This window comes from Dromiciops gliroides, chromosome 6, assembly GCF_019393635.1.
Source record: "Dromiciops gliroides isolate mDroGli1 chromosome 6, mDroGli1.pri, whole genome shotgun sequence".
Taxonomy (NCBI): Eukaryota; Metazoa; Chordata; class Mammalia; order Microbiotheria; family Microbiotheriidae; genus Dromiciops; species Dromiciops gliroides.
The window spans coordinates 158996662-159009719 of NC_057866.1; the positions used below are offsets into that span (position 1 = coordinate 158996662).

Sequence of the window (13058 nt, forward strand, 5' to 3'; positions counted from 1 at the left end):
TCAATATCCTATTGAATACAAAGAGAATTTTTAAATAAAATAAAATAAAAAACATTGTGACTATAGAAATAAAACAAACAGATTATACACTATGATCAGGTAGAATTTATATCAGAAAAAGCTTTTGACAAAAAGCAATGCCCATTTCCACTGTTATTGTTTATTATTGTTTTTCCTTCATAATCAAAGAGGACCATGACATCAGGAAATGATGTCATGACTTGCAGTCAATTGGATAAAAGTGAGGGAGGACTGTGCAAAGTCACCAGCTTCACTCTCTCCTCCAGAGCCATCTGGATCCAGTGCAAGATATAGATCAGGACGACTAGAGATGGCCCAGGATGTCTGAGGCAATCAGGGTTAAGTGATTTGCCCAGGATCACACTCCTAGGTAAGTGTCAAGTGTCTGAGGCCTGAGTTGAACTAAAGTCCTCCTGACTCCAGAGTCAGTGCTCTATCCACTGCACCAACTAGCTGCTCTGCCCATTTTCATTAAAAACACCCCAAAAGCATAGGAATAAATGGCCCTTTTCTTAACATGGTAAATAATATCTATTTAAATCAAGAGCCAGTATTATTTGAAATAAGGATAAACCAGAGGCCTCACCAATAAAACCAGGGGTAAAGCAAGAATATCTATTATCACCACTATTATAGTAACAGAAATGCCAGTTATAGCAATAAGATAAGAAAAAGAAATTGAGAATAGATTTTTTAAAAAACAAATTCTTACTTTTTGCATATGGCATGATGCTTAGAGATGACTTAGAGAATACTGGAGAGTCAATTAAAATAAATTAAAACAATAACAAGCAAAGTAACAGGATATAAATAAACCCACACAAGTCATTCGCCTTGATTTATATTTCCAATAAAGCCAAGGAAGAGATAAAAAGAGAAATTCCACTCACTATAACTATAAAATGTATAAATATTTGGGAGTCAAAATAAAAAGGCACACATAAACCTGAACCTCAACACAGGGGCTATCTGAATACAACTATTAAACAATCCTTATAGAAATAAGGACATGCTAGAATAATTGAAGAAAAATGAATTGCTATTGGTAGGCTGAACCAATATAATAAAAATTATAATTCTACATAAACTAACGTATTTATTCAGTGCCATAAAAATCTACCATCAGATATCATAGGAGTAGAAAAATAGTAACAATTCATCTGAAGGAACAAAAGGTCAAAAATTTCAAGGAAATAATGAAAAAAAGGTAGAAAAGGAAGGAGGCCTAGACGTATCAAATCTAAAACTATACTACATGACAGTGATCAACAAAACTATTTGGTCCTGGATAAAAAAATAAATAAAAAGATCAGATCAGTGAAAGAGATTAGGTACATAATATACCAGAGCAAAAGGAAATTGTAGCATAGTATCTGATCAAAGACTCTAATTTCTGAGGCAAGAACCCACTAGCAACAAGAAATGCCAGAGAAACTATGGTTTGGCAGAAATTAGATTTAGACTAACATCTCACATCATATACAAAGATAAGTTCCAAATGAATATATAACTTAGACATAAAAGGCCAAACAAATTAGAGAGAAAAGGAAGCAAATACCTCTTACAATTGTGCACAGAGGATGAGTACATGATCAAATTACAAACAGGATCAAAGAAAATAAAAAACAATTGTGATACATTCAACTTAAAAGTCACTGCAAAGGCAAAATTAATATAGTTAAAATGAGAAAAGAAGCAAGAAACTGGAAAAAATCGCTATGGCAAGTATTTTCTGATAGTTCTCATCTCCAAGATATATAAGGAACTGATTAAAAATTATAAGAATAAGAGCCATTCCCCAATAGATAGTCAAAGGATATAAACATAAAGGAAGGAAGGAAGGAAGGAAGGAGGGGAGTCTCCTCACAATGATTGATATAAAAATAAAAGTTATCAGTTTTACAAAGGAAAAAATAACTGAACTCATGATGTTAAGAGTATAGCAACTTAAACAATAGCCTTGGTTTTACAGATTTAAAATATGTTTTTACTACACTAAAATCAGTATGCTGGGATTTTTTAAAAATATAAAATGAGTAATTTAGTTGTCTATGCATGTTCAGATCAGAACTATAGCCAATCTCATGAAGATATCAATACTTAAAACTGTTAGAAGGGGCAGCTAGGTGGCGCAGTGGATAGAGCACCGGCCCTGGAGTCAGGAGTACCTGAGTTCAAATCCGGCCTCAGACACTTAACACTTACTAGCTGTGTGACCCTGGGCAAGTCACTTAACCCCAATTGCCTCACTAAAAAAAAAAAAAACTGTTAGAAATCCCAAGTAAACATTTCCTTTTCAAATCAAAGATTTGTAAACACCTAAAGAATGTGCTGCCATTCTTACAGATCTGCTTGAAGTAATAATCTAAGTATTATGCCATGAGCAAAACACACTTTTTGAGATTTACTAACTTCCAGAAATTAACTAACCAATATTTACTAAGCACTGCCAGTTTGAGGCATTTGATAAACAACAGTATTTATGCCTTCATGATATTTACACTCTAGATAACCAGAAGAGACCCCAAGGCTTTCAAAAGAATGATGTTCAGTGTTTAAGTTTAAATTTTTTATCTTTATACTTAATGTGACTAAAATCATAACCATTTTCCTTAAATACCCCATAAAAATTGAAAAACAAAAAATTACCTAAATTGGATGTTCACCAAATGAGGCTGTGAACCATCTGACTGCCAATAAGTTTCCAGATTATCATCTCGTAATTGATCCCACTCCAAATCCTAATAAAGAAGACAACAACAGGACTATAATCTCAAAATGGAAATTTCCAAAAGAGAATCAGAAATATGATAGTCAATTGGACACCAATATAGTAAAATGTAGACTAAAAAGAACCCTCCCATATCTAAAACTCCCTCCAATATCTTCCAGCATTCAACTTTTAGGAGAAATAGACATATAAGAGAAAAATGAATCCATAAGGAATTTAAAACACAATTTCCCCCAAATCACCATTATCAACACTACTAAAGAAAAGCCCACACCTTCAAGACGTACTAGAGTCAGTAAACATTCAGTCCAAACTGAGGCTAGCCTGATAATGGACAGAGAATAGTGGATTGTCAATTAGGAAGCCTAGGTTCTAGCCACAGCTATGCCACTAGCTGCCTATAACACCGGACAACATATTTAACCGCTGAACATCAGTTTTTTATAAAGTATTATGCAATGATAATTGAAATCAATAACGATGACAAGCTCCATCAATATCTTTAATCAAAGACAACCAATTTTGCTCAATATATAAGCAATCATTTATTTTAAAAGATTTTCGAAAATGCAAGGAAAACTCCAAAATGTAATTGCTACTTATTCAGAAAATTGAATTGACTAGAATCCCATTTTTCCTGAGCTTTCAGTTAGCAATACTACTATATTCTATCACAGAGGAAAACCCTATCAATTCCCATGAATCATAAACTAGTCTGAATTATTTTTAATTTATAAAAATGCTTGTAAAATAAATAGGAGAAAACTAATGCTCCAAAGCTACCAATGGTAGATAAGTTTCCTATAATGGTATACTAATATCTTGAACATAATATCAATTTACAAAGTACAACTATGAACTTTGGTGTATCCTTTTACTTCCCATTAGATTAAGTTAATAAACCCCTAAGAAATATTCCTGAGTAGTTCTTATAGCTTCTGAAGTGTGTGTACTACGTCTCACTATAATCTCTATTCCTTGAACATAACGCTGCCTTTTTACAGATTGTCTCACAAAACTCAAATGTACACTCTTAACTCTCTTCACCTATGCATCTTAGAACTCTACATCCCCTCATGGCTCAAGTCAAGGGCCATATCCGAAGTAAGGCTGTTCCTGATCCTTCTCATTCTTATGGTTCTGTGATGTTTAAAATCTAAATTTGTGGTCACCTTAAATTAGAAGCTTTAGCACCAGTTCTTGGGCATTAAACATTTATTAAAGCATACAGATATTCCCATGGAGTTCAGAAAGTTAAGAAAAAAGCCTATTTAGCCTAGAGTTCCAGGCTGGTCTGGACTGGTTCTTCTTCCTCAAGTCCTCTGCCACAAGCCTGCTTCAGTCACAAACTCTCTCCAGCAAACTGATTGTGGAAGACTTTTTATAGGTCTGGAACAGAGGCGGGCCTTACACACTGCTTCAAGCTGATTGGTTGGCATCATCCAAATACATTGGTTCTGAAGGTGTTCTCAAGGTGTGATTACAATGCAGTTAATTTGAAGTAGGCTAATCAGCAGTTTAATCACTCTCACTTGATTCAATCAGTCTAGATTAATCTCCAGGTGGGGTCTTTGAGTATCTGCTAATTTCATTATTTCATCACAGTTCTAACACCTGCTTAACACCTTTTGCTTCCTTACTGAGAAACCCTGAGGGAATTCCCCATCCAAAGTGCGTGAGATTGATTTTTGGCTAGGGTAAAGAAGCCTTCTTTGCCATTCTTAGTGTTTATTTTATTCATTAAAAGAAACAAAAGGTATCAGACAGTGAATACCAAATAACACAACAAAAAAGGAAATTAATTGCATTTTGACAGGAAACAATTCATTGCTAAAGGAGAAGTCATTCCTGAATCAGCTTACTGCGGTTTTAGACCATGAAGTTGTAAGAGCAACAATAAAAAGTATATGGCAGGCAGCTAGATTGGCACAGTGGATAAAGCACCGGCCCTGGATTCAGGAGGACCTTAGTTCAAATCTGACCTCAGACACTTGACACTTACTAGCTGTGTGACCCTGGGCAAGTCACTTAACCCCAATTGCCTCACCAAAAAAAACCCCACAAAAAACAAAAAACAAAAAAAACATGTACTGGCTTTTCAAACATAAAAAATGGAAGCCTAAGGCAACATTGGTTAAAAAAAAACCTCATATGTAAAATCTAGGGAAAAGCATGATGGAAAACCATGAGAATAAAATAGGCAAGCATTGGAAGGTAAAACCAGTTTAATAAAATTCGCAGGAGATCCAATTATATGAAGTCACCCTGAAGATATTAAGGAAGAAATGGAAAGAGAATTAGAAACAGAATTGATGAGATTTGCAAAGATATTTAAAACAAATTTTTTTCACTATTGGCAGCAGTCACCACAATTGGACTATATCATCATATGTACTTTATAGAAGCAGTAGATGGAATCTGTGATAAAGAAAACAAAGTTGGGAAAAGCAGCTAGATAAGAACAAGTGTACATAGAGGACATCTCTACTGGAGGCACCAATTATGAGTGCAGTGAGTCACTGAAAAATGAATGTTAAAAATTGTTTTTACATATAATTGGGAAGAGATAAAATATTAAAGAATAAAGTCACCAAAAAATGAAAAGGGGACCTAGAATTATCAGGTCTCAAATTATACTACAAAGCAGTAACTTCAAAACAATTTGATACTGGTTAAGAAATCAAGGGGTCAATCAGAGGAACAGATTAAATACACAATATGCAGAAGAAAACAAACATTAGCAGCATAATGTTTGATAAACCAAGACTCCAGCTAACAGGTAGAAATGCGCTATTGGACAAAAACTGTTGAGAACACTTGTAAACAGACTGGCAGAAATTAAAGACCAACATCTCATACCATGTATCAAGATGGATATATATATATATATGGAGCTTTCCATATAGATATATAATTTAACATCATAAACACATTAGGGAGCAAGGAAGAAATTCACCTTCCAGATTTATGGATAAGGTAACAACTCATGAAGAAACCAGAGGAAAAAGAGGATCATCTGATAAAACGGACAGTTTTTATTACAACGTTTTAAGTTTTTGCACAAACAAAACCAATGTAGCTAAAATTAAAAGGGAAGCTAGTTAATTAGGGGTTGTGGTGGGGAGGGCCAGGCATGGAATCCTTGCAGCAAGTTTGTCTGATAAGGGAACATATCTCCAAGGATATAAGGAAGTGATTCAAATTTCTAAGAATAAGAGCCATTCCTCAATTAATAAATGGTCAAAGGATTTGAATAGGTAGTTTTCAAGTGAATAAATATCAACAATCATTTGAAAAAATGATAAAATCACTAATAATTAGAAAAATGCTCATTAAAGCAATTCTAAGTTTCCACCACACACCCATCAGATAGATAAAGTTGACAAAAAAGAAAAATGACAAATGTTGGAGATGTAGGAAAACGGGCACATTAATGCACTGCTAGAACCATGAGTTGGTCCAACTATTTTGGAAAACATTTGGAACAATAAGTAAATAGTTCCTAAACTATTCCCCAAAGAAATCAAAGAGAAAGGAACTCATATGTACAAAAATATTTATGATAGCTCTTTTTGTAGAGGCAAAGAACTCAAAAAAGGGGGGGGAAGGAATGTGAAATAAGCAGAAGCAGGAGACACTGTACACAGTAACAGTAATACTGTATAATGCTTGACTGTGACTGACTTTGCTCTTTCTCAGCAATACAATGACGCAAAGGATTCATAATGAAAAATTCTATCCACCTCCAGAGAAACAAGTGATGGATTTTGAATGAAGATTGAAGCTTATTACTTTTCACTTTATTTTTTTCATGGCTGATTTTTTTTTTGTCTGTGTTTTCCTTCACAACATGACCAATATAGAAATATGTTTTGCATGAAGACACATGTATAACCTATAACAAATTGCCTATTGTCTTAGGGAGGGGAGGGGGTAATAAAGGATGAGAGAGAATTAGTCATTCAAATTTTTAAAAATGAATATTAAAATTTGCCTTTACATATAAGTGGGAAAAATGAAATATTAGTCCAAAATTTTTCTTAATAATTGTTTTCTTTTTTTCAGTTATTCTACTTAGGATTTTTGAACATATCAACACTGAAACCAAGTCACAATTGTGCAAGCACATTGACATCCCTACTTCCCTCTTCACAAAATATTAAGTATGATAAGTGTCCTTGCCTTAAAAAAAAGACAGAAAGAAAAAATAAAGGACAAACCATCAAATGGGTAAAAGCTGAATCAATTATGGTATATATGTAATGAAATACTATTGAACTCCAAAGAACAAAAAAAGCGATGGTTTCAGAAAAAACTTGGGAAGATATGTACAAATTGATGGAAAGCAAAAAAAGTAGAATAGAACAGCATATACAATAATAATAACATATGTAAAAACAACTTTGAAAGACTTAAGAATTCTAATAAATTCACTGGCTAACCCCAATTCAAGAAGATTTGAGGATGAAACATGCTACCGTCTCTTAGGTGCTGAACTGAGTGCAGAATGAGACATATGCTTTTTGGGGCCTTACCCAGTGTAGGAATTTGTTTTCTGTGATTTGTTATAATGGTTTTGTTTTCCTTTTTTCCTCAATGGGAGCAGAGGAGTTGAAAGGGAGAGAAAATAGATTTTTTTTTGTTCATTTGAAAAAATAATAATTTTTAAAATTATGTGGTCTTATTTTTTATACTGGATAACAATATGAAAATATGCTAAAAAAATTATTCAGTTGTGTACACTCTTTGGAACCAATAAGTCCTTATATTACAGACTGAGTCTATTCCCCCAAAAAAAGATCAAAGAAAGATAAAAGGATCCTTTAAAAAATATTTATACATGCTCTTTTTGTAGTGGCAAATAACTGGAGACAGGGGATTATTTATTAATTGATGGCTTAACAAATTTGATATATTAATGTAATGTTTATTATCCTTAATATGAGGTAGCATGGCAATAGTGGCCAGAGAACCAATCTTAGTGTCAGGTACATCCAAATTCAAGTCCACCTCTGACCATGCTGACAATATGACCATGTGGAAGTCACTTAAGCTCTAGGTGCTTGTCCCTGCGATAAGAAAAATTTAAGACTGTAAGCTGAAGAACAGATTCTGATCTATTTTGGTAGGAGGAGTTTCCTCATTGGCAGTTTTCGATACCAATTACAGGTTTGACATCCCCCCTCCCCAAACTCTTAGTAATTAAAGATGATGGTAATTATATATTTCATTCTACTAAGCTTTTTTTACTAACAGCAGAACTTATATAAAAAATGGGAGCACCATCCATTGTATGTCAGAATTCACTATTACATGAAGCTAGGTATTTGGCAAAGTAATAGTGAATCTTGTCTATTTTCTCTCTAGTGCAATATCTCCAAGTGACCATGTCATGATTTATAAGGACAAAGCTGTTATGTTTTTGGTATCTCCCTAATAGCAAAGGGTACAATACCCCTAGGTCTATGGACACTTTTGTCTAATTCCCCCAATAATAACATTAACACCAATACAGTTGAGGTGGGAACAACAAGAACATCATGGACCTCCTCACATTCCTAAAGCACTATAAACACGATGTAAATTTTACAGGAGGGCTTGATGTCATACTTATATAGATCCTCAATCTGACCCAAGTGGCTATTTTATCCACTGTGTGTATCAACAACCTTTTAATGTTTTCACAGTCTGTGCAATTGCCACTCACATTTTCATAAATTCCCCAAAGTATTCAAACAACACAATGAAGACTTTTCTCTATGGCATATCCTAAGCTACCTATATAGCACCTTAGCTACCCATATAATGAATGTCATTCTCATTGATGATCAAACAAGTTTTAAACTCAGTATAGAAAGAAAAGTATTAATGTTGCAAAACAATATTATTATTTTACCTGGCTTACAAGATGAAAGTGACCAAACAGCCTGTGAACCTATTTCACGTACTGTCCCAGTCCTTTCCAACTGTTTAGGGTCAGCACCAGGTGGTGTCTTGTTTGGTGTGGTCATTTTTCACTATTCTAAAAAGAAAGAATAGGGACAGATTACAAAGAGACCTAAATACCTTTTCAGGTTTAATAAAGAAGAAAAAATTAGAATCTTTACTTACATCTTTTTACTGTTAGTTTATAGGAAACCATAATAAATAGTTGCTTAAATTCCTCATAACTGGAAATGCACCCACATCCTGGTAACATGGGAACGATAAGTAAGGAAACAGAATATAAAGTCGAGGCTCTAGTCACTAAATGGGGTGTGCAGCTTTACCTGCATCACTCATCTCCCTAGTAGCAGTCTACTTTTCTCTAGAATAAAGGCTTTGATTAGATAACCTCTAATGTAGCATCCAGCTCAAACTTTCTAAAATTTCTATGATTCTCCTGGCCTGTTTCTTTACCTACAAAATAAAAGGGTTAGATTTGATGACTGTCCATGCCTAGCTTAAAAACTTGTCGTGGGGGCAGCTCGGTGGCACAATGGATAGAACACTGGCCCTGGATTCAGGAGGACCTGAGTTCAAATCCGACCTCAGACTCTTGACACTAGCTGTGTGACTATGGGCAAGTCACGTTAACCCTCAGTGCCCCCCACAAAAAGAAAAAGAAAAAAAAAGAAAAACTTATCATAAACATTTGAAATATAGTTAACAATATCTTACTCCAAGAGCAAAAAACCTTGGGAATTCCATCTATGCATTTTGTAAATAACTGTTATAATTGAGACTATATTCAAACAGAATATGGAATATTAAAGAATATACATATTTCTTAGCGTATTATGGTACCTTACAAAAACTGATCATGACAGGCAGTTTTCTGATGAAGAAATCAAAGCTCTCTATTCCATATGAAAAAATGCTCTAAATCACTATTGATTAGAGAGATGCAAATTAAAACAACTCTGAGGTATCACCTGACACTTGTCAGATTGGCTAATATGACAAAAAAGGAAAATAATAAATGTTGGAGAAGCTGTGGAAAAATTGGAACACTAATGCATTGTTGGTGGAGCTGTGAACTGATCCAACCATTCTGGAGAGCAATTTGGAATTATGCCCAAAGGTCTATAAAGCTGTGCATACCCTTTGACTCAGCAATACCACTTTGGGGTCTTTTTCCCAAGGAGATCATAGAAAAGGGAAAAGGACCCACATGCTCAAAAATACTTAGAGCTGCTCTTTTTGTGGTGGCAAGGAATTGGAAATTGAGGGGTTGTCCATCAGTTGGGGAATGGCTGAACAAGTTGTGGTTTATGAATGTAATGGAATTCTATTGTGCTTCAAGAGGCGATGAGCAGAAGTTCGGAGAAGCCTGGAAGGACTTGCATGGACTGATGATGAGTGAGATGAGGAGAACCAGAAGAACACTATACACAGTATCATCAACATTATGTGTTGATCAACTGTGATGGACTGGATTCTTCTCACCAATGCAATGGTACAGGGAGAGTTCCAGAGGACTCTGTATGGAAAGGGCTCTCCAAATCCAGAAAAAAAAAAAAACTGTGGAATGTGGATGCTGATTGAACTATACTATTTCTTTTGTTTTTGGTCCTGTTGTTTTTCTATTTTGAGGTTTTTCCTTATTGCTCTGATTCTTCTCTTATAGCATAACTGATGCAGAAATATGTTTAATGTTGTTATGTATGTGTATCTGTGTGTATATGTGTGTGTGTGTGTGTGTGTGTCTGTGTGTGTGTATTTATAACCTATATCAGATTGCCTGCTGTCTAGGGGAGGAGGGGAGGGAGGGAGAAAAATTTGAAATTGGAAATCTTATGTAAACAAATGCTAAAAGCTATCTTTACATGTAACTGGAAAATAATAAAATATTTTTATTTTAAAAAAATAAAATAAAAACATGGAACAAGGAAAAAAACTGATCATGTACTGAGGAAATATAGATATCATAAACAAAAGAAAATAATAATAATGTATCTTTTATAGACCATAAAGTAATAAAATAATAATGAAGGAAATAAGAGCAAATGATGCAGACCTAAGTGTACACTAAATTATGATATCATGAAATGTGTGGCTTAGAAAGGATGTAGTCCAGTCATGTAACTTGAATGAGAACAAACAGATTAACAACCTGAGTGCTATTTCAATGAAATGGAAGAAAAGACCTCTCCAAACTAAGAATTTTATCTAAGATTTAAAACCATTATAGCTATGTCCACCAGCTATGATCCCAAGAACCTTAAGTAGGTAACAATCTGATGAAATAACAGAAGAGAATACTAATATCTAATCCCCTCCTCCACACTCTGGCAGGACTACACAAGACCTATTAGGCTTGTGCTTTCAAATTCTCTTGCTGCAGCTGGCAGTCTCTACCAGCACATCCCCCGGCCCTTTTCCTCACCCCACCATTCTGTGGCAACTAACAATAGAACTTAACTTTGTATACACAAAAACACACAGACACAGCTTTTAGGAGTGCATAGAAGCATAGGAAAGACAAGTGAAAAGTGATGAAAAGTGAAATGCTCACCACGGAAGGAGGCAGTGGCAGGTCTAAGTGTGGCCCTTGGGGGTCCTGCCATAAGAGGGGAGAGGGATTAGAAAAAGAGTAACTTCAAGAGGAAAAAAATGAAGTTTAAGACCATGAGGACAAGCGGACAAATCAACTGGGAAAATACTAACAACCAAAAGGAAGATGGCCTCCAGAACCCCTAAATCAGTCCAAAAATCTATGAATATTACAAAACAAAAGTAACATCAATCAATATCTGATGAGGAAGAGAGTTCTGTGAATTGCTAAGTGAGCATGGAACCACAAAAGGATGTTACTGATTGATTCTAGAGAGAATTGAAAATTGTGAAAGCATAAATTATGGCCTGTACAGCATAAATAATTGGCAGAAAAGAAAAACAAATATACAATGGCAAAACTCTCCAAATTAATATAAGGTAGAATAAATTATTGGGAATACAGACACAAAAGAGAAGGACAATCTAGAGAAAGAAAAGCAAAAAGCAACAATGTGAAAAATAAAATAAGATCTCTATACAGTACAAGAAAAAATACTGCTCTTGAAGATAACTAAAATAACAAAAATAAAAAACACAAGTCAATAAATCTGAACACTACATTGCAAGAAATAATAAAAGATAACTGTTGAGCTCTCCTAGACTCCGAAAATAAAGCATTATTAAAAGAATATATGGATACTACCAGAAAAGGAAAAGAAAATATGCTGAAAACTCCAAGATATACACAAAGTAGTTAAATTTAACAAGACAAATGAAAGACAACAAATTCTGCAAGGGATCAGGAGAATCTTTCAAACATAAAGGAAAGGAAATTCGAATAACATAAGACTATTCTGGACCCACCAGAAACTGCAAAGTGGAGTAGAAAGTATTACAAAAAGCAAAAGAATTCAAGCAGCAACACAAATTGACATACCCTGTAAGCCTAAGCTTAATCATCCAAAAAATGGACATTCAATACAAGTAAGCATTCCTAAAAATAAAAGAACAGCTTTAAAGAAAAAAAGAAACATAAATAAATTATACACATACCTCAGAGATTCTGCAGGTTCAATTCCAGCCCACCACAGGGCAAAATGAATATCACAAGAAATCGAGTCACATGAATTTTTTGGTTTCCCAGTGCACATAAAAGTTGTGTTTATATGATACTGTAGTCTATTAAGTGTGCAAACAGTATTATGTAAAAAAAACAAAAAGTATATACCTTAATTAAAAAACACTTTATTGCTTAAAAATGCTAGTCATCTTCATTACAACTTCATCAAGTTATAATCTTTTTACTGGTAGAAGATCTCCTCTCAATGTTGATGGCTGCTGACTGATCAGAGAGGTAGCTGTAGCAATTCCTTAAAATGAGAAAACAGTGAAGTTTGCTGCATTGATTGACTCTCCCTTTCACTTGAACTCTTAGAGGCCATTGTACAGTTATTAATTGGCCTGATTTCAACATTGGTGTGCCTCAGGAAATAGGGAGGCCCTGAAAGGTCAGTGGTGGACCAGTCAGAACACAGATAACATTTATCAATTAAGTTCACAGTATTATATGGGCGGGATTCATGGTGTCCCAAAACAATTATAATAGTAACATCGAAGATCACTGTAACAGATATAATAATAATGAAAAAGTTTGAAATATTGCAAGAATTACCCAAATGTGACACAAACAAGTTATCAGTATGTGTTGTTGGAAAAATGGCACCAATAAACTTGCTTGAGGCAGAGATGCTGCAAACCTTCAGTGTGTAAGGTATGCCTTTATTACTTTGCAAACACTCCAGAGAAGAGAAACATAAAAAAGATAAAT

The 13058-nt window shown here is 34.4% G+C and overlaps 1 protein-coding gene across 1 annotated transcript in view; it reads right to left on the reverse strand.

Moving 5' to 3' along the window:
* ANAPC10 (anaphase promoting complex subunit 10) overlaps positions 1 to 12400 on the reverse strand; it is a 112517-nt gene extending 100117 nt beyond the window's left edge. Inside the window, 5 exon segments of the mRNA XM_043970906.1 lie at positions 2671 to 2750; positions 2752 to 2762; positions 8649 to 8774; positions 11250 to 11294; positions 12284 to 12400. Coding sequence (XP_043826841.1) covers positions 2671 to 2750; positions 2752 to 2762; positions 8649 to 8763 — 206 coding nt within the window. The 5' untranslated portion in view covers positions 8764 to 8774; positions 11250 to 11294; positions 12284 to 12400.
* Positions 12401 to 13058: the final 658 nt, after the last annotated feature.